This window comes from Culex quinquefasciatus, chromosome 1 (genome assembly GCF_015732765.1).
Source record: "Culex quinquefasciatus strain JHB chromosome 1, VPISU_Cqui_1.0_pri_paternal, whole genome shotgun sequence".
NCBI classification, from domain to species: domain Eukaryota; kingdom Metazoa; phylum Arthropoda; class Insecta; order Diptera; family Culicidae; genus Culex; species Culex quinquefasciatus.
In genome coordinates this window covers 92,880,292-92,902,514 of record NC_051861.1, presented here as the reverse complement: position 1 = coordinate 92,902,514, position 22,223 = coordinate 92,880,292, and the positions used below count along the sequence as shown (strand labels likewise).

At 38.4% G+C, this 22,223-nt stretch overlaps 3 protein-coding genes and 1 long non-coding RNA gene across 11 annotated transcripts in view; 2 read left to right on the top strand and 2 right to left on the bottom strand.

Annotated features, from left to right (window-relative positions):
- The first annotated feature begins 828 nt into the window (after window positions 1-828).
- Window positions 829-15,048, top strand: LOC6042703 (perlucin). The gene is made up of 2 exons (XM_001853430.2): window positions 829-1,004; window positions 14,635-15,048. The coding sequence occupies exons 1-2, from the start codon at window positions 858-860 to the stop codon at window positions 15,007-15,009; spliced, it is 522 nt and encodes a 173-aa protein (XP_001853479.2). The 5' UTR covers window positions 829-857; the 3' UTR covers window positions 15,010-15,048.
- Window positions 9,887-10,831, bottom strand: LOC119765555. The gene is made up of 3 exons (XR_005276813.1): window positions 10,619-10,831; window positions 10,384-10,549; window positions 9,887-10,322 (listed from the first exon to the last, which is right to left on the bottom strand). It is a non-coding gene; the product is annotated as an uncharacterized LOC119765555 (long non-coding RNA).
- A 175-nt stretch (window positions 15,049-15,223) lies between the features above and the next one.
- LOC6042731 (amyloid-beta A4 precursor protein-binding family A member 2) overlaps window positions 15,224-22,223 on the top strand; it is a 33,480-nt gene continuing 26,480 nt past the window's right edge. For 5 of the 8 annotated variants that reach the window (XR_005278295.1, XM_038261315.1, XM_038261266.1 and 2 more), the window contains exons 1-2: window positions 15,224-15,624; window positions 16,385-16,512. The gene's annotated coding sequence lies outside the window, so the exon portion shown is untranslated. Of the gene's footprint in view, window positions 15,625-15,678; window positions 15,774-16,384; window positions 16,513-22,223 lie in introns of those variants that run through there. The other 3 variants (XM_038261164.1, XM_038261369.1, XM_038261117.1) reach the window with 3 other exon arrangements.
- LOC119770687 (cell wall protein DAN4-like) lies at window positions 19,126-21,908 on the bottom strand. The gene is made up of 2 exons (XM_038266022.1): window positions 21,311-21,908; window positions 19,126-21,248 (listed from the first exon to the last, which is right to left on the bottom strand). The coding sequence occupies exons 1-2, from the start codon at window positions 21,906-21,908 to the stop codon at window positions 19,126-19,128; spliced, it is 2,721 nt and encodes a 906-aa protein (XP_038121950.1).

Here is a 22,223-nt window from a genome sequence, read left to right as displayed (position 1 = left end):
TATCTTAAATTACAAGCAGTTTAAAAAATGGCTCATCACTTATTTTTAATAGGACTTCTTTGGTGCTGCGAACGTTAGGGGAGATCCATAAACATGTGGACACTTTAGGGGGTTTGGAATCACTTTAAATGAGAGGAAGGCACCAACCACCTAAAGGTGGATTAAGTAACGTTTTTTTTTTTATAGATTTAAAGTTAAGTTTTTCGAGAAATTTTCATTTAACATTTAGAATCTAACATTGCCGCGCTCGAGCCAAAGATGTGTGTCCGATAATTAGATGAATTAATTAGAATTTTACCAACAACTGACTGGCCATCGTGTCGTTTGGGCTACCACGTGGTGGCCAGGTGGCAAGAGGTACCTAAATAAATTGGCGGCAAAATTGTGCCGTGCCGGCTGTCGGGTTACATTTGCTCGATGAACAGCTCAGCTGGAGCCTTTCCCAGCTGATTACCATTTTCTCGCCTTAACAGAAGCCACACGAAACCTTGGAACCAATTAGCTCCAAGATTTGGACTGTTCTTAATTCGCTCTGATACGCACACACAAACTCAGAACAGAGCAGAGCATTTTTCCTTGTAACCGAAAATAAATGGAAAAATTTATCTGGGCGAAACAAAAAAAAAACAATGTCAAAGCCACACTCATTGAGCCATAAACTGGGCAATAAAAATATTGTGTTACATCAAATCACATGTAACGGAATAATAATTGCCATGATGGTATCGAAACTATTCCGAACCACGAAATTATCGGTGCATCATCCGCGTGTTTGGTGCAGTTTTCCGAACGTCCAATGTCAGGCCAATTAGCGCGTCGACTGCGGAGTTCAGTTTGTCTGCAACAGTTGGTCCACCATGGTCGTCGGTTGGTGTCTCTGGGGCTGGGCATTGTCCTGGCTCGCGGTGGCCACCGTAGTTGTTTCCGCCATAGTCACCGTTGACAAGGAGGCCCTCACGCGGGAGTGCGACCCGGACACGCCGATGGTGGTGCCGAATTTTAAGGTTAGTTGGTTCTGTTGTCCCATGTCAGTTTTGGACGATTTTGACTTTATGACATTTTTAAGTTTAATTTGATGTGTACTTTAAGAAAAACACATAAAATCTGGTACTTTGTTCGGAAACTTATGGTACGTTCGTTTGAACAGCCAGTGCAGCACTGAGTGCCACACTCGTCGGTGCCAGTTTTGGTTCAAACGAACATTCTTTTTCAGTGTGCATGGAACCCGCATGAAACTGAAAAAATATCGAGTGCGGCACTAGAGTTTCAGTTCCAAGATGGCGGCGAAACTCGTGCGGAACTAGTGCGAGTTTCTTCAAACAAACACTTTGACAGCTCTGAGTGCGGCACTCAGTGCGGAACTAGCCCTCAAACGAACGTACCATTATTAAAAACAACACCAAGTCTGTTTGTCCCATCGTTAAAATTCTACGCAGAATTGTCCCACCAAGTATTTTCTTACACGATTTCATTAGTTCCTTTGAACAGCTAGTGCGAGCACTAGAGTTTCTTCAAAGAAACACTTTGACAGCTCTGAGTGTGGCACTCAGTGTGGAACTAGCCCTCAAACGAACGACCATAAGCATTATGTCTTGTTTACCTGTTGTATAGCAAGAGAATCACAAATAAGGTTGATAAACTGCTAACTGGGGCGATTAGGGACACATAGGGCGAAAAGGAACCCACGGGAAAATTATGCGTAGAAACACAGAAATCGGTCGAAAAAATTCAATCGCGTTTTTCTCAGTTGCACTTTTTTGAACATGGGACAATTATGCGTAGAACGGCAGTTTACTCAATGAAAGATTTTCTTTTCCAGTTTAGTTTTTTATGAAACGTGGATATCAAACTTGGTGCTTGTTTATGCTTTTTTAAAGATTGACATAAAATAAGGCAATATTCAAAATATTGTCAATTAAGACAAAACCCTATGAATGTTTGAATGTATTTTGAATTTTTAGTTGATTGTATTTCACTCAACCAAAATACATTTTTTTAAATAAAGGGGCAAGATTTTTTTCAAAGGAATAACTAAAAATTTATGGAAATAGATTTGTAATCAATTAGAAACAATTCAACCCTCTACAGCCCAATTTTTCAAATATTTTTTTTTATTTTTTCCGTTTTCAACTTTTGTTTGAGCATGAGCATGAGCATGAGCATGGTTGACTGCCAATGAGCTGCTACTCCGTTATTGACAGATCAGCTGAAGTTAAACAATGAATCAAAATGATCAGTGGGAGCCAACCATCCGTTCACTGTGTTTAACCTCTGAAGATCTCTACTTTATTAGTCAATACCGGCGCCCTCCCAAGAAGCCTGCAGTTCAACGAAAGGGAGGAATGTTAGTCCGATAGTTGAAGTTGCAGACTCATCAAGCACATAGTTTTTCGCTATATACTTGTTGATACCGCTTGAGACCGTTGAATCCACAGCATCATGCTTGAAGGAGATGCACGTGATTATTTTTTTTTTGGGTTAGTAGGATAAGGTATTGGCTTTTCGATGCCTCCCGAGCTACGACGCTATGGGAAGGACTTTCATAACAGACCCGTCGGCGAGCATTCCGAGCAACGATGCTATGGGAAGGTCTTTCTGGTTAACATACAAACTCACTTACACTCAGTTATTTTGCTCCACTATTAACTCAACAATTCAAATTGTCAGTGCGTCTTTCGTTCATTATATAGAAATGGCTTTTTCACCGCAAAAAAATAAAACCTTATTCGAAAAATTTAAACACAATCCACCCGACGCCGTGCCTTCTGATCAACGATGATATAGAAAGGGCTTAGAAAATCACAAAAGAAATCACTTTTTAATCCGAATACTTTTTACGACCACGCGCTCCCTTTGTCAATTATGAACTGATGACGCTGCATTTTCAGAGGGAAATCTTCTCCTCGCAGCACACAATACACGACCAAAATGTGAAACAAAAGGCACAAAAAAAAATCACTTTTCACTCCGAATATTTTTCACGACCACGCGCTCCCTTTGCCAATTATGCACTCTTTTTCCGTTTTCAACTTTTGTTTTACAAAAAACTAAACTACTCTTGATTTTTTTATTTGCTTCAATGATTTGTAATAATCTTATTTGCATATACTTAGTTTTTCATTGGTATACCAATATAATTTAAATCTTGTTCTACAACCTTCAATCATTATCTTTTTCCAAGAGAAACCTCTTTTTACGCGGTGGCGTTACGCTTTTTATTTCGTCGATTTCTCTAAAACCATACAATATTTTTGCAAGCTTCATAAAGCGTTTTGTAGATCTGAACAAAACCTACAAATTGCCTTTAAAAGATTGCAAAAATGTTGCGTCATTCCAGAAAAATCGGCAAATTAGAAAAACGTAACGCACCGCGTAAAAAGAGGTTTCACTGTATCGGCTTATCATTGAACATTGATCATTAATTACAGCTTTCATGAAGTGTTGTTGACTTTTTCAAAGTAATAATTAGCTCAAATGGAAATGAGCAAACAACTCTCTATTGATGTTATATCTAAATTATTCTAAAATGTTGTTTGAATAGCCGCAAACTGTGCCAAATGCGACGAAAATAAGTCAAAAAGCTTCCCAGTCACGAAATATTGTAGCATAGCTGGTTCTGCTAGAATCCTGCTAGAACGGTAGAACATTTCTGCTAGAGAATATCCAGCGCTCTATGAAGTCTCCATGGGTATGTAATATGTAAATGTATGGAATTCTGTATCTTGAGAAGGCATTTTCTGGTCAATTTGGTGTCTTCGGCAATGTTGTAGGTAATGATTAGGACTTTTCTGAAAAAATAGGTAGGGTAGCGTAAAAAACTTTTGCAGTTGACTTGTCTTAGACATTGAAAAGTAATTTTCTCAACTTTAAACTTTAATTGACAAAAGTTAACCTTAAAAAGTATTTAAATTATATATTTGGCTAAATGAATTTAAAAGTCGATAAATGCGCCAAAAATACGTAATATTGAATTAGCCATTTTGAAATGTGAACTTCCGAAAATCGTAATATTTGAGCAAACCCACATCAATTTTCCTGTTTTTAAACCTTTGCATGGCAATATCTCAGCAACTAAGGGTCGTATCAACAAAGTTCAAAAAAGCAAAACATAGAGAATTTTCTCAGCTTTTCATATATTTTTTTTTAAGTGGGCAAACATGGGCTAAAAATTACCTAAAAATGGCTAAAACTTGCAAACGGCGCACTTTACCAAAATTTCATTAGAGTTCTTTTTGATTGAAAGTTCGATTTTATATCGGAAAATGTAATTGAAAAAAAATTGAGACCAATATTTAATTATTTTGAAAAAAATCAGTGTTGATTCAAAAATGTATAACTCGGTCAAAGATTTTTTGTCTATTTCTGAAAAGTTGGCACTTGATGTCCCTTAAAACATATCAAAGAATAAAAAATATTGAAAGTAATGTTTTTTTGGCAATTAAGTTTTATTGATAAAAATTAGAATTAAAACTCATCAAAAAATGTTTACCGTGTATCATTTTTTTCAGTGTAGTCCAAATCGAAAAAAAATTAAAAAAAAGCCAAAAATTCCATAGTGGATTTTTGGCTGCAGTTACACAGAAATCTTCGGTCATATTAGTGAATAGAAGATCAAGGAAGCGGTTATTTCGATTTTTCACTTGATTAATTTGATTAAGACCGACTTTCTTTTTTTTTTAATCGGAAAGTTATACCTAACAGTCAGGGCCGTATCTAAGGGGGGTGTTATGGGTGTTCAACACCCCCCATGGAAAAATGGCTTACACCCCTAACGCCCCAAAAAAAACACGGCCCGAAGGGCCGCCATTTTTTTGGATCATCCACATCTAGACTCTAGATATGCCCTCATGGAAAATTATAGACATTAAAAAAAAGTGATGTAGATGGATGAAGCCTTCTACATAACTAACACTTAAAGAAAAACATCACTATCACTAGATACGCCATCATGTTTAAAAAGGACTTTGATCGCTAATTCCCATAGAAAAACTCAACTTTCACTAGATACGCCCTCATAAAAATATTTAAAAAAAACTTTGATCGTTGAAGCCAATAAAAAAAACTCAACTCTTACTAAACACGCCCTCATAAAAATATTAAAAGAACGACATTGATCGTTGACGCCAAGAAAAAAACTCAACTCTTACTAAATACGCCCTCATAAAAATATTTAAAAAAAAAACTTTGATCGCTGACGCCAAGAAAAAAAACCCAGCTCTTACTAAATACGTCCTCATAAAAATATTTTAAAAAATCTTTGATCGTTGAACCCAAAAAAAAAAACTCAACTCTTACTAAATACGCCCTCATAAAAATATTTAAAAAACGACATTGATCGCTGACGCCAAGAAAAAAACTCAACTCTCACTAAATACGCCCTCATAAAAATATTTAAAAAAAAACTTTGATCGCTGACGCCAAGAAAAAAATTCAACTCTCACTAAATACGCCCTCATAAAAATATTAAAAAAAAAAAACATTGATCGCTGACGCCAAGAAAAAAAACTCAACTCTCACTAAATACGCCCTCATAAAAATATTTAAAAAAAAACTTTGATCGCTGACGCCAAGAAAAAAATTCAACTCTCACTAAATACGCCCTCATAAAAATATTTAAAAAAAAACATTGATCGCTGACGCCAAGAAAAAAAACTCAACTCTCACTAAATACGCCCTCATAAAAATATTTAAAAAAAAAACTTTGATCGCTGACGCCAAGAAAAAAAATTCAGCTCTTACTAAATACGCCCTCATAAAAATATTAAAAAAACTTTGATCGTTGAAGCCAATAAAAAAACTCAACTCTTACTAAATAAGCCCTCATAAAAATATTTAAAAAACGATATTGATCGCTGACGCCAAGAAAAAAACTCAACTCTCACTAAAAATATTAAAAAAAAAACTTTGATCGCTGACGCCAAGAAAAAAAGTTCAACTCTCACTAAATACGCCCTCATAAAAATATTTAAAAAAAACATTGATCGCTGACGCCAAGAAAAAAAACTCAACTCTTACTAAATACGCCCTCATAAAAATATTAAAAAAAAAACTTTGATCGTTGAAGCCAATAAAAAAACTCAACTCTTACTAAATAAGCCCTCATAAAAATATTTAAAAAACGATATTGATCGCTGACGCCAAGAAAAAAACTCAACTCTCACTAAAAATATTAAAAAAAAAACTTTGATCGCTGACGCCAAGAAAAAAAGTTCAACTCTCACTAAATACGCCCTCATAAAAATATTTAAAAAAAACATTGATCGCTGACGCCAAGAAAAAAAACTCAACTCTTACTAAATACGCCCTCATAAAAATATTTAAAAAACGATATTGATCGCTGACGCCAAGAAAAAAAAATTCAACTCTCACTAAATACGCCCTCATAAAAATATTTAAAAAACGACATTGATCGTTGACGCCAAGCAAAAAAATTCAACTCTCACTAAATACGCCCTCATAAAAATATTAAAAAAAAAACTTTGATCGCTGACGCCAAGAAAAAAAATCAGCTCTTTCTAAATACGCCCTCATAAAAATATTTAAAAGAAACTTTGATCGTTGAAGCCAATAAAAAAACTCAACTCTCACTAAATACGCCCTCATAAAAATATTTAAAAAATGACATTGATCGCTGACGCCAAGAAAAAAAACTCAACTCTCACTAAATACGCCCTCATAAAAAATATTTAAAAAAAAAACTTTGATCGTTGAAGCCAAGAAAATAACTCAACTCTCACTAAATACGCCCTCATAAAAATATTAAAAAAAAAACTTTGATCGTTGAAGCCAATAAAAAAACTCAACCCTTACTAAATAAGCCCTCATAAAAATATTTAAAAAACGATATTGATCGCTGACGCCAAGAAAAAAAAACTCAACTCTCACTAAATACGCCCTCATAAAAATATTTAAAAAAAAAACATTGATCGCTGACGCCAAGAAAAAAAACTCAACTCTTACTAAATACGCCCTCATAAAAATATTTAAAAAACGATATTGATCGCTGACGCCAAGAAAAAAAAAATTCAACTCTCACTAAATACGCCCTCATAAAAATATTTAAAAAACGACATTGATCGTTGACGCCAAGCAAAAAAATTCAACTCTCACTAAATACGCCCTCATAAAAATATTAAAAAAAAACTTTGATCGCTGACGCCAAGAAAAAAAATCACCTCTTTCTAAATACGCCCTCATAAAAATATTTAAAAGAAACTTTGATCGTTGAAGCCAATAAAAAAACTCAACTCTCACTAAATACGCCCTCATAAAAATATTTAAAAAATGACATTGATCGCTGACGCCAAGAAAAAAACTCAGCTCTACTAAATACGCCTTCATAAAAAACTTTGAACGCTGACGCCCAAATCAAAAATCAACTCTTAATAAACAAACCCTCATAGAATAATTTTGAAAAAAAACTATTATCGTTGACGCCCAGAGAATAACTAAACTCTAACTAGAAACACCCTTATCAAAAATTATTGAAAAAAAAAACTTAGATAGTTAACGCCAAGAGAAAATTTCAATTCTCAATTCAAATTCAGCAAAATCGATTTCGAGTGGTGTGCCGCGTAAAATGCCCCTAAGCCTTTGTATGGGCAGCTTCGAAGTTTCTATGGAAACCTGTACGGACGAATCAATCAATTTATTAAAAAAAAAAGCTAAAATGCTGGTAAATAAGGTTTGAGAACGTTCTATTGGTGTTCAAAATTAGGGGCATTTAGCCTCAACTGTAAACGAAAATCAACAAATTCGAAATCGAATTTTTCAAATTATGCTCAAATTTAGTGGGGCTATTGATCTATTAAAACACGGCACCGCCCCAAAGTTTTGCGATTTTCGTCAATTTTCCAAAAAAACCTCTTTTTTTATTGAGCATGTCTTTGAAACAAAAATTAATAGAGCAAAACTCGACTGTTATTATTAAAAGAAGTTGGACGCTGAATTGCGTCCCGCCCATGTGGATCAATCGGACCGCGCACTGGACTCACAATCCAGAGGTTGCAGGTTCGAATCCCGCGGCGGGCGCTCTAAAATTCTAAGTGTAAATATGGGAATCCGGCGCCGTCGCTCCGTGCCGTACTCAAACACTTAGGAGCCCAGGGCGGCGAAGTTCTTGTAGTTAAAAGGAAGACACTAGTGGTTGGTACTAGCAATGGTGGCCGACAGCTTCGTTGGACGCTGAATTGAATGATGTCAACAGATCTTCGATTGGTGCATTGAGCATTTTAAGCAATTGAAAACTTTTTCAAGCATTTTTTTCAACTTACATGTGATTTAATTTCAAATGATTTAGATGTTTTTTGGATTGATATGTAAATAAATCCATCGACTTTTAGCGACTTTTCTGAAGAATTATCATTTATAATTAAAACAATCTTCAAAATAAAAAGATGCATTAAACTCCTCGACGACAATAAACCTCGAAAAGTTTTGAGAATAAACCTCTTTTCATGGTGCCAAATATCACCTGCGATTTTTATTTTAGCTTAGGCCGTTGTTTTTTGAAGTTTATGTCCCTCGACTCTGACAAAAGTCAAGGGGAGCAAAAAAAAAAAGTTAAAAAAAATGAAATTACAGGCCACAGTTTTAACATGTTCAATACACCTGTCCGGTCGTTTTGCAATCATAAGTTTCCAAAATTTAATATTATTAAAAAAAAATTGCGAGAAAAATGTTATAAATAACACTGATACAAATCTTGTAAGCATATCCGGTAACTCTATGTTTATGAATTTGTTAATTTGGATTTTTTTTCAAAATCGTCAAAATTTTTCTCGAACTCGATGTAAATGTAACTCGATGTTGTCTTCGGCAAACTTGTTCCTTAAAATAAAACGGTAATAACCAAATTGTGTTGATTTCCTCTAAAAATTGATTTTGTTTCGGGGGTTCAATCTATGAACACAGAAAAAAAATCAATTCCCGAAATCGTGAAAATTGGGTCCTAAAATGAAGCTTAGATTGCTGATATTATTGTTTACAGCGATAAAGCTTATTTTTCTGAGTACAATGAACCTTTGTACGACCACAAAGAGTTTAAAATTGATTTTTAAATCAATTTTGAAAAATTAACCTCGCGGTCCTTCTTGACAGAAAAGTTCCTACTTGACAGCTCGTTCCTAGGGGACCATAGTTGATCTATCGAAAAAATGTTGTCTACTCAAAAAAAAAATTTGCATTAAAATGAAAAAAAGTGATCAGAAATTGTTTTTAATCGTGTTATTTACCGTTGTACATAAAAATTGACATAGAGCTTTAGTACCCAATTGTTCATGAATGTGAATGCAACCACGAAGAAATATATTCATGTTAGTAGTGTAAATGCACCAAACTCATGAATAAATTCCTCCGCGGTTCTAACATTCTTGAACAGAATTCACGATTAAGGTGAAACGTGAAGACAATTTGAGTGTTAATGTATTAGTGCGATGCAATAGTGTTGGTTTGATGATCATCATTGTTGACGTCATTTATGTATTTGTATTAGTGATATCGTGTAGTAGTGGTGGTATTGACAGCCAACCTTGCCAAACATTCGAAAATTGCCTAATTAATCCTTAATTAACATTCGAAAACAGTATATCTCCTTATCTCAATATATAGTTAAAATTCTCACTTTTTCTTATATTTTTCTGTCCAAATAAAAAATGTCATTCTAAAAAAAATAATTCAATTCAAGCCAGAAAATGATTATTTTGTATTTGTTAGTCATCTTCCCCAACAATGATTTGAACATAACTTTAAACCAATTGCAATGTAAAATAATTTTAACTCAATCGTAAACAACCAAAAAACAGTTTTTATTGGAACTTGCGTCGCGTCTTAAATAAAACATGATTGCGATTTCTTCTCATTAATTTGAACTTATTAAACTGTTTTATTTTCTTAGAAAATACAAACTTTATTCTAACACAGACAGAAACATGAAATTTTAACATTATTCGTGATTAGAATCGCTGTCAGCTGATTTTATTTTATGTATTTTTTCCAAGACTGACATCTTTTGACCAGTTTCGAAGAGAGCTTTGGTTTCATAACGATGATTCCGGATCCGACGACGAAGTATTCCCGGTCCACTTCACTGCCACGGAACGCGTGATTTCGTTGGAAGAGATTAAGCATGATTTCAAGGTCATCGAGAAGGCGGCCGCAGCTGCCAAACTGTACCAGATGAGCCAGCACTTGGTGTGCAACGGCTTGCCGTAACGACCAAATGTGAGTTTTCAAAAGTGTAGGATCGTGTGTTGCTTTTATCTGGAAAGGTCAGTTCCACGGTAAGCCGTTTACATTTTATTGCCAGTAGACCCGGAGCAGCGCTAAAAAGTAAAACAAGTTGTTGAAATAGTTAACCTATGAATAAATCGTTACTTTTATTACCAAATCTCTGGCCTTGCTTCAAACGCCACTCCTCCAAACATGATTGATTGCGTTCGCTTTCAGTGAATCCAGCAGGAACTCTTCCGATACGTGATCCGCAGCACCCAGACCAGCACGGTGTCCACGAAGAACCAACATTCCTGAGTTTTCACTTGAGTCTGTTTTCCTGTGGGAATGTGAATTGAGAGAATAATTATCAACATGAACTATAATAGCAACTTCTTAACAAACTTACCACTAACTTCTGAACACAAAAAACTCCGCGACCAACACTCTCATCACTGGTTCGAAAGAGAAGAACCGGAACGTGGTCTTACGGCGGTGGCTTGGTTTTAATTTTCCGAGTCGGTTCTGGTAGCAGTTCCGCCTTCGTAAAAAACAGCAAATTTGTAAACAAAATAAAATGGGATGTATTTTGCACGGCAGCACAGCTGACAGAACGCAAACAAATCGAACTGTCAGATGGTCAGATGGCGTGGCGTGTCAAAGAAAAGTGTTGCCAAGCACGTTAGAATTTTGAGAAAAACTTTTGTTATGAGTTCTTTTAAATGATTATTATGGTTTTATTCCAGATAATAGTCTTTTTAATAAATTACAACAAGAGTCAAACGTTTTTAATCCATTTTAACAATTTTAAAGATAGAAAAACTCAAATTCAAATAATAAATGCCAAAGTCCCTGAATGAAATTCCTGGCAACACCTATGATTCGAACTTTGATGATTACCAACACTAATGTCACTGATGCTGGTGTTAGTAGTTAGTACGTGTAAAATCAAACGAAAATTTGCTCGGGAAAAACTTCGATTCGCAATTTTAGGACCACGATTTTCGCGGATTTCGCGAGTGTTGTGAATATTGGTGGTAATCATCCGGTTCTCCAGGCTGCAGCACGTCTAGGGATTGCAGTTTTATTGAGGTAAGGCTAATAAAACGGCATTTTGGAGCTGTTTGTTGGTGGCGAAAATTTTGTATGGCGCAAACAATGTTCCAGCACATTGTAAACATAAAGGCTAAATTTATGGAAATTTTAAATTTGTTGACCTATTAAAGCAAAATTTTGAATTGTCGAAAATGTTCCGTACACAGTGATTATAATATGATGCATGCTGCGTGCTTCTTATGGGAATAATTTTCAATATTTCTAAAACGTTCTATATTTCCACTGTTTAGGGTGGAACAAAAAAGCATCATTTTTAGGGTGGAACGGGACAGTTTTTCTACCATGTTTTTTCGCCATATTTGATGATGGCACGTTACACCTTAAGGGAATTGAATTTTGTCTGTGTACTACAGCTGAAAAGAGTCATTTGTATTTATTTTTTTGTGCATCCCTCCCTGAAAAAAATGGGGGCAAAACAAATTATTGATGAAAAAATATTAACTTTTGGAATCATGTACAATAGATTGTAAATTATTTAGGATTTAATATCGTTAAGTTTTATAATTTCAATCATATAGAGCATTTAGAAATTTACAAAATAGGATTTAGGGATCGCAGAAATTAAAATATATAATGAGTTTATTGATGTTGTTTGCGCATGCAAAAGGTTCAGATTGTAGATTTGTATCAGTTCAGTTAGATCTAGTACTACAGAATAATTCTAAGCATCTTCAAATGAGTTCTTGGCATTGTTATAGAATTTCCCGCTAGAACTACCAGCTTTGGTCACAAGAATCTCCTCTAGAAGTGGCAATTGCTCCATGAGACACAGTACAGAACAGATCAGACAGAACAGAACCGTCCTGTTCTCAAATACAGCTCAAGATGTAGAAAGATACAGTTTTCTCGTCTAATTACCGTCCAGTACAGTTCAATAAACCGACAGAAACCAAGAGCAATAAAGTTTTGATTACAAATAACTGTGCACTAGCTAACCCGCGAGCTTCAGTTCTGTCCAGATCCGATTATGCCACGAACCAAGCACCAGACGCTCTTATGTGCGTTAACAGATGTTTAGATTATTTTTTAACATTAATGTTACAATATATAAAGCAAATATCACGTTTTGGCAAAAAATGTTTGAATTTTAGCCAAGGGACAAAAACTTTAAATTATTTTTTTACTAGCCATAACCAATTCCACCACAATTCATCATTTTGTATCAAAAATCAGCGCCCAAGGAAGGTTTGTCAACTGCGTTAACATATGGCACTGAAATAAACGCCTATGTTGACTGTATACACCCTTCCTACCACACACATACACCCCTAACGCCCTATTGGGGAAAACACCCCCCATTGAAGAATCCTGGATACGGGCCTGCTAACAGTAGTTATAACATGAAACTGTACATTTTATCAAAACAAAAACAATATATTATTGTTTAATTGCAAATTTTATTTTGCTTCAAAAGTTTTTTAACCTTCATTTGTTCACTATCACACACTATGGCCGAGACCAGCGCAGCCCAGTGGTAACGCTTCCGCCTCGTAAGCGGTAGATCGGGGTTCAAATCTCGGCTCGGACCAGCAAAACTGGTGATCTTTTCCCTTCTGAATTTGATTGCTTAGCAAAGGGAAGGTAGTGTATCGTCACAAACTGGACCTTACCAAGACACCTTATAAAGACAACCTACGAAATGATAACATTAACCTTAACATGTTAACATTAAGGAAATACAACTTCAACCGGCTGTATCTCGGTGAATACTCAACCTATTTGGATGATTCTTGTTGCATTCGATCCGGACGAATGTCCAGAATCACCTCCAACAAGGTAGATCCACAACAGATGCGTTTGCCCTAAGCTCTGTCGCGTGTGTCCCACACAAAAGGCTTTTCCGACTTTTTTTTCGGCTCGGTGAAGTTGCATTTCCAACTTTTTTGGCCCCGTTGGGGCTACAAGTGTTAATAAACTGTCACTGAATCCGCTTTGTAAATGCCGGCCCCGATACGGGTGTTCCCCTCAGGAACCGGGAAAGATTTACTTTTACACACTATGACTCAAAAGCTGTGTTTTTTGTCCCCTAAACCATATAAATAATTTTCAAAAATTAAAAATAAAGTGAATACAAAGAGACGAGTTTTTCCTTTTAATTCCGCTATATGTCTCTTTGTATTCAAAGCAATGCCTTCTGCTCAATCAAACCATAATAAAAATTTTTTTTTGGGAAATTGATTCTTTGTAAAAAAAATTACCTACTTAAGATATTAGCTATTTTTTCTGTTCCTTTTTAATTATTTTTCAGTTAACCTAACGTCATGATTCGAAATCCGGACACTTAGTAGCATATCATTTTCGTTATAGCTGACAAAAAATCATGTAATAAGTTGGAAATGAAAAAATATCATCAGGATGTAGTATTACCAGTCAGCTTTAAGAGAATGCATGCAAAATATGTCTTTTCTAACAATTTTTCATCAGAATTTGAAAATTAAAATGACTTGTTGTGCTTCGAATCCCGGACACTGATAAAAGCTGATTCGAAATCCAAATTTTGACTGAATTGTTAGTGAATGGCATTCTTTAGGACTCAAATAAGCTGTTAACATCAAAACAATCGATATTTTATATAAAAATTAGCTGGAATTTAAGGAAATCAAATCAATAATTTTTTTCTGTAAGTTTTTTTATAGTTTTTTCTTACTCTTGCTAGTGCCTTAGTTAAAGAAATAATTGTTCCTAAATGAATTATGATGCAACACACAGCTGTAAGGAACTCCAAAACTCTGTTATGCACTTCAAAATAACTCATTGTATCTTGATTATTCACCAATAAAACCGAATTGAATTGAATTGAAAAAATCAATAATTTTGCTTTGCCTTCCCAGTGCTTCGGACGCCTATGAAATATTTCACGTGAAATGTTTCACATTTTTGGTAATCTTATAATTCAATTTTATTTAATTGTTTTGACATTAACTACAGCGTTCAAACAAACTTTAAATGAAAGTTAATGTTAGAATTAATCAAATAACCCAGTTTAGACATTGATAATGCGAACTTATATCCAAATAATTGATAAAACAAGATGGAGTGTCCGGGTTTCGAAGCGTCCGGGAATTTGAATCATGACGTTACAACTTTACCGAAGACACCAAATCGACCAGAAAATCCCTTCTCAAGATACTGAATTTGAAACATTTACATACCCATTTTGTGTAACCAGCCCCCAAAACTGTATGAAGACTTGTATAGAAAAACTAATGATGGTTGTATTTTGACATTAGGAATGCATGGACAAAGTTTCATCCAAATCAAATACTGTTATTTAAAAAAACTATTTTTTTTTTTGTTTCCTTTCCCCAGGCCAACTGGTTCAAGGCGACCGAGTACTGCCACTACCTGGACCGGAACCTGGTGATAGTGACTTCGGCGGAAAAGCAGGAAGTCATCACGAAGGTGCTCGAGGCCACGGACAAGTTCGGGGACAACTCGTTCTGGGTGGGCGGCAGCGATCTGGCCGAGCTGGGCAACTTTCACTGGCACTCGACGGGCACGCGCATCGTGTGGCACAACTGGAGCGAACTGGTTCCGATGCCAACGGCGGACGATCCAACCCGGAAGGACGACCGGTGCGTGTTGCTGAGCAACAACACGGAAATGGGCGGGTTCAAGTGGATTGTGGTGAACTGCTGGGACGAGTACTACTTTGTGTGCGAGAAGGGGGTGTTTGCAAAGTGAAGAAATATTGGTTTTGAATAAAGTATTGTTATATTAAAAGTGAAACATCATGTACAGAGACGATTCGCTAATTCGTTTGAGTCACATTTCGCGGTCATCCTAACCTCTCAAAACGGCACAGCTCTACCGAACTCCGCCAGCCAAAACAAATCCAAAACGTCATAACAAACCTGTCTCCTTACGTCAAACTGCATGCACGTATTGGTACCGCTAAAGATTGTTTTCATCTCTCACGGCAGTCGTCGGTCATTGCGCTACGGCACGGCACGGCACCATCAGGCCAGGCCAGTACAGATTCCGTCAGGCTGTCGGTCGGACTGTCAGTCAGCGTGTGAGCGTGTGTGCGAGAGAAAGAGAGCAAACGTGCAAAACACTACGCCAAAGGGGTGAAGGAAGGAAGGAAACGAAACGTTACAAAAAAAAAGTTTGTGTGCTTTTGATAAGAGGAGGACGGTCTTTGGGCTAAAGGGCTCGCGTTGGCAACTTTCGATCTGTCGAGTGGTACGGAATCGGGACCAGGAATACAAGGGATATCTGCAGGGTCTTTCGATGGGTATCGACAGGACGGGATGTTGAGTCTTTGAGGGTCGAGAAGACAGCTTTTCGGGCTACGCGGTGAGTACTGTTAGAAAGAAGAGGTCCAGGCCGTGATGATAAATTATTGATTTTTCCTAGCTTCGCTAGTTGAGGAGAGTGGAAAAAACAGCCGAAAATAGAAGTTACTTTTTTACGCTAGTGGAGGGACTGCAGAAGAAGATTCCAAAGTTAGTGGCTCAAACTTGAACAGTTCGTTCCAGTCACAGAACAATTAGTTGTAAGCTAAGGTGTTAGATAGGTTTATAGATCATCCCGAACCAGGCAAGTCTGATTCATCCTTACTAAGGCAATCACTTCTATATCGTACGAAGGCTCGCCTTAAGCGTTTGTACCATGTAATTATTCAAATCAGGCCTCCGCCAGTGATGACGGCAGCATGGAACTCCACAACTATTAGATCATTTTCAGCGCAGTGCACCCCGATATCCATTTGCTGGAAGGAACAAAATCTTTTGTTTCTGTAATTGGTCTCAACGAAGACGACGACGACGACGACGACGATTATGCATCGAGAGAAAAAAAAAGTCAGTTATTACTGGGTACTAATATTCGACAGTAGATAGAGAGAGGAAAGGTTTCGAAAAGTTCCGAGAAAATAACAGACTAATTGAAATTGCAGGCACGTTCAAGTTCTGTTGGGTTTACGTGCCGTGCCGCAGTTGAGGGATTCTAACATGATGTTCGGACATTAGTTTTGCCAAAAACTTATACACCTATGCCCAATTTGCATTGTACAAACAATTGTGCTCAAAGTTTCTAAAACATTTTTATCTTACAGGGATTACTGCTACAGTCGGAAGAATAATTAGAAACCGGATTAATATCAAAAAGTTCTGAGCAAGATTTATGGAAAGATACCTGGAGGGTAAAAGTCTATAACAAAGGATAACTGAAAACAATTCAAAGGTAAGGTCATTGAGACATACTATTTTAAATTTGGAAACAATAATAATCGAAATAAGGTTGACCTGATAGCGGAGGTGACTTTGACAGCTTGACATCAAACTGAGTTTGAGTGAGAAAAATTTGTTGAACTTATTAAGCCATTTTACACCACAACATCAGTTGTATTGCAAATTTCATACCGTTTTCGGTTGATAAGACATCTATTAAAATTCCGATATATATATTTTTATTTTGTAAAAAAAACTAATTCATCGAAACAATTTTGAAAGAGGGGTGACGTAAACTTTCAAAAATATTTGGAAAAGCAGCAGCAAGCTATTTTCAACTTTTTTGATAAAAATTTCGTTTTCCCGGAAACTCAAGTTTTTAACATAAGTCCCTTTGCCACCAAAATTCTATCTCTTCACGGTTTCGAGCTAGGAATCATTGAAAAATGTGTATTGTTAAATCCAGAAACATTAGGTTGCAAAGTAAACATCAGTTTGACAACAGATTTTGGTGTATGAATGCTGCTCAATAGAAAAAAAATCGAGCCCTTTTTCTGCATTTTTTTTTTTTTTTCATTTCTTAACTCGAATTCGGCACTCTATTAAAAAAAATGATCCGAGCTTTTGAACAGAAAGCAGTTCTCTAGAATTTCGCAAAAAAATATCATTGCATTAATTTAAGTATTTTGATTTTGATTTGCATGGAACTTTGCCCATCGATTCCTTATGTCCAAATCATCGTTTTGCATCATTAATTTATTTATTTTTTTCATTTGTCTCCATTAAAAAAGGACTAGGAAAACATTTGAAAATCTGTATCTCGAGGAGAGATTTAAGGGCCGATTTGGTGGCTTAAGCAAAGTTGACCATTATTTTAACAGCATTTCATCACAAAAACTCGATTTTGACAAACTGACAAAATGTTTAAAAAGACAAAAACTGTAAACTTTTAAGCTATATGACGTTTGGTCTCTGGCCAAGCTACGATATTTTTTTGTATAAGATTTTTTTTTTTGAAAGTATCAAATAAATCGAAAAGTACTTCCCTGGCAGACGGTAATAGCAAAACTCATGCCATTTCAATAACAAATACTGTTAAAATTACAGAAAATTCTATGAAATTTTCTTGAAAAATCTATTTTTACATAAAAGTTTAATAACAGTTTATGTTATCATAACAATTTGAAATTGGTCTGATATTTGTTGAAAGCCAAAACAACTTGGTAACGAGATCTTTTGTTATGGAAGAATAACTCCAACTGTTATTAGCGTGATAGGATTAGTTCACAGACAAACAGACGGGACACTCGAGTGCCGGACCATCGTCCTTCAAAAACGGTTATTTCAAATGCAATTTTGTTTCGGCATTCACTCACCCGGCGCTGATGGCGCTGCTGTCGTGACAGCTCACCCGTCTTTTCTCAGTGTGTGTGATGCGTGTTTTTGTTTTTAAGTTGAGCGTGAGCACGTGCGAGGCAGCAAACGAGAACACAAAAATTTATGGAATTCAGGAAATCTAACGGTGAATCACAATCCAGGCTTTGCAGGAAAAGGTTGGGACAGCCTTGGCCATAGCCTCTTGCCCCAATATTAACCCGGTAGGCCTGTTCAACTGCCTGCCGATGTCAAGGCTCCTGCTGAGGTGTCCACTACTGCGGAGGAGTCATCTCATTCGGAGCAACCTACTTATCCTTCGTGGACTGCTGCTCAGATTGCTGCTGCTGGTCATCCTTTTGGCCTTTTGGCGATGTTGCGCCACTCAATCTTTTTTCCACAATTCAGTTTCTGTGGTTCAGTTTCGATATAGGGGAAATATACCTATTTTAAGCCTATTTAGCGATGACTCTTGATTCCTTTTAGAATTACTCTGCAGTTTTCAATTAAATCATGAAAATTCTATGTTCATTTGGAAGGGCAACTCTTCCTGAACATGTTAATATAAAATAATATGAAGTTCAGTTATTTATTCTATTTTTTAAATCATTTTTAAATCACTCCATCAAATTTGTATATTCAGCCTAAATTACCTATTATAATCACTCCCAGATACCTATTCTAATCAACGCCTTGAAAGCACCACTACAAACAAAATCAGCATCAAAACCATAATTTCAATTTGCAAAGGGCCTATGAAGGCTGAGACAGTTTTAAAATTTTCTTTCAAAATGACCGTTATCTTCGAAATAATAAACGCATTTTTTTTATCAGGCAACGTAATTGTAACAGGATTGCAATCTGGGGTAAATAGGGACAGAAATCACTAGTTTTGAACAATTTATTGCGATTAAATACATATTAAAAAAAGAGCATGAAGGAATAAACGGAGCCTTTAAAAAAATGCTGTTTTTCAAAATCAAATCTTATACTTTTCTATTGTAATAAAGGAGAAAACAAAACAGTCATTTAAATTGTTTATTTTTATATTGATTAGACATACCATTGAGGGTTATTAAATTACAAATTTATGATTTATTATAGCTGCAAATTCGATGTTTGTTATCCAAATCATGGAGTATGAATTATGATGTCAGTTGTTATCTCAGTTTAACATATATTTCCGTTGGAGCTTCTGCGGCCTTTCTCTTAGCCGTTTCCTTTTCTCGTTTCTCTTCTATTTTCCGTTCCTTCAACCTTTGCTGAAGTTCTCCCCAACTCGCTTTTTCATCGCGTTTCCTTTTCTCCCCGCTTCCTTCTCTGCTTGTTTGGCCAATGTTGCGTCATCCATACCGATCATGAGCGTCGAACGATACGACGATGTTGTATCAAGCGGGTAAGCTGGTTTGGCGATGCCCGGAGTGACCGAGTTGCGAGTACTGTTGACGCTGATGTCGGCCATGTTGACGCCCTCCAAGAACGTGGGAGATTCTACTCCGCCCGCAACGTGATAAGACGACGATGTGTCAAGAGGGCGAGCTGGTGTGGCGATGCCCGGAGTGATCGAGGTGAAGATCGTGTCGGACAAGCCGACGCCAACGGAGAACGTGGCAGATCCTGCTCCTGCCGTCGAGCGATACGACGATGTTGCACCAAGCGGGTGAGCTGGTGTGGCGAAGCCCGGAGTTGTCGACGTGTGAGTACTGTTGACGCTTGTGTCGGGCAAGTTGACACCACCCGAGAACGTGGGAGATTCTATTCCGTCCGCCGCGTGATACGACCACGTTGTGCCAAGCGGGCGAGCTGGTGTGGCGATGCCCGGAGTGATCAAGGTGTCGGACAAGTCGACGCCACCCGAGAACGTGGCAGATCCTGCTCCAGCCGTCGAGCGATAAGACAGCTCGGCTGGCACTTCTCTGGCCTTCCTCTTAGCCGCTTCCTTTGCTCGTTTTTCGTCAGCTTTACGTTGTTTCATACCTTCCTGAAGTTGCTTCTTGCTCGCATTCTCTTCACGTTTCCTTTTCCTCTCCGCTTCACGTGCTTCCTTCTCAGCCTGCTTTGCTAATCTTGCCTCCTCCCTTTTTTTGGCTTTTTCTTGTTGTTCTTGCTTCTTCTGCACCTTCAGTTCATCAGCCTGGCGTAGTTCGGCCAGCCTTTCATCGGCTGTAAGGATCGGTTGCGTTTTTATCTTGTAATTAATGTGGTTTGATTTTCGTTTAGGAGTTGGCGGAGTGTGTAAAAAGTGACTAATACTCATACGGCGTTTGTTAGTGATGTCCTGAAGAGGGGGCATTGACTCAAAACAAAAATCGTCCATTCTGATCTCTTCCTCCTCCCAACGTTGATTAGTCGATTGCTCGAAACTTGTAGCGGCCGCGTTGGTGTTATCCGAGAACGATCCTCCTACTCCACCCTTCGAGCGATTCGACGCTGTGCCAAGAGGGCGAGCTGGTGTGGCGATGCCCGGAGTGGGCGTGGTGAAGATCGTGTCGGAATAGCCGACGCCACCCGAGAACGTGGCAGATCCTGCTCCAGCCGTCGAGCGATACGCTGGTGCTGTTGTGGCGATGCCCGGAGTGGTTGAGGTGAAGATCGTGTCGGACAAGTCGACGCCACCCGAGAACGTGGGAGATTCTACTCCGTCCGCCGCGTGATACGACCACGTTGTGCCAAGAGGGCGAGCTGGTGTGGCGATGCCCGGAGTGGTCGAGGTGAAGATCGTGTCGGACAAGTCGACGCCACCCGAGAACGTGGCAGATCTTGCTCCAGCCGTCGAGCGATACGCTGGTGCTGTTGTGGCGATGCCCGGAGTGGTTGAGGTGAAGATCGTGTCGGAATAGCCGACGCCACCCGAGAACGTGGCAGATCCTGCTCCAGCCGTCGAGCGATACGCTGGTGCTGGTGTGGCGATGCCCGGAGTGGTTGAGGTGAAGATCGTGTCGGACAAGTCGACGCCACCCGAGAACGTAGCAGATCCTGCTCCAGCCGTCGAGCGATACGCTGGTGCTGGTGTGGCGATGCCCGGAGTGGTCGAGGTGAAGATCGTGTCGGACAAGTCGACGCCACCCGAGAACGTAGCAGATCCTGCTCCAGCCGTCGAGCGATACGCTGGTGCTGGTGTGGCGATGCCCGGAGTGGTTGAGGTGAAGATCGTGTCGGACAAGTCGACGCCACCCGAGAACGTAGCAGATCCTGCTCCAGCCGTCGAGCGATACGCTGGTGCTGGTGTGGCGATGCCCGGAGTGGTTGAGGTGAAGATCGTGTCGGACAAGTCGACGCCACCCGAGAACGTAGCAGATCCTGCTCCAGCCTCCGAGCGATACGACGATGTTGCACCAAGCGCACGATCGGATGTGGAGATTCGCTGGTTATTTGCTGCAAAATAATACATAATATAATCACATACATGTTGTAATAACACTGAAATCATCTTTTACCAGCGCTAGCAGATTTTGCCAAACACTTCGTGTAGTTTGGGGCGTTCTCATTAAACGGATGGATTCCAGTGACGACAAATGACTTTTTGATGGTTTGCTCTTTGATTGATTCGTTCATGGCTGCTTCGAGGTTTGCTGCGAAATTGCGGGTGGTCAGTGGATCATTGGGTGGCCGTTGTTCGACAATTTTGCGCCAGGACTGCTTTAGAGGGCCAAAAATCGCCACGTCCGCAGGTTGAATAATTCGGGTTGAGTTCGGATACAATGCAATGAGCACAATCCCCAGCTCTTGGCACGCCTCTGCAGCAGCAAACGCTGTGTGCGACTTGTGGCCATCAACAAAAAACAGAACTGGGAATTTGACACCACGCTTAACCAGAGACGGGTACAGAATTTGTTTGATGTAGAGGACGAAGTTGTCTGTATCCATCCAACCGTTCTCGGATTTTCCGATCCCCCACGTTCCCGGCACGCTTTGGATAATCTCTTTCGGAAGGCGTTTATACGGAAGCACTATATCCGGAGGAAAGCAATACCCATCAGCGCTGAAGCAGAACAGCACCGTCACGTTCTTTTTTGGATCTCCAGATTCGACCATGACCACATCCCGATCGCCTTTTTTTGCCAGAACCTTCCTGGCCATTTTAAACAAATAGAATCCTATCTCATCCCCGTTAACGTTGCGCTTAGGATCCATCAAGGCCTCTAGGATTTCCGGATGCAATTCAGCATAGTCCCAGATCGTTCGATACCATCCTCGTAGATCGTCTTCCGACACACGTGCACTTGCCGCTGTGACGCCCTCTGGTTTAATGTCCCGGATGGCGTCTCATAAAGCCTGTCAACCAGCTTTGACCTGTTAAATATAAGAAATTTAGATTTTTGTTTTTTGAATTATAGAATTAAAATTCTA

What these genes read in the sequence shown, in the direction of transcription:
- LOC6042703 (XM_001853430.2), top strand. Translation starts at nt 858, where the DNA reads ATGGTCGTCGGTTGGTGTCTCTGGGGCTGGGCATTGTCCTGGCTCGCG. An exon ending in TGGTGGTGCCGAATTTTAAG is followed by an intron (nt 1,005 to 14,634) that starts GTTAGTTGGTTC and finishes TCCTTTCCCCAG; the next exon opens with GCCAACTGGTTCAAGGCGAC.
- LOC119770687 (XM_038266022.1), bottom strand. Translation starts at nt 21,908, where the DNA reads ATGGTCGAATCTGGAGATCCAAAAAAGAACGTGACGGTGCTGTTCTGC. An exon ending in GGCAAAATCTGCTAGCGCTG is followed by an intron (nt 21,249 to 21,310) that starts GTAAAAGATGAT and finishes ATTATTTTGCAG; the next exon opens with CAAATAACCAGCGAATCTCC.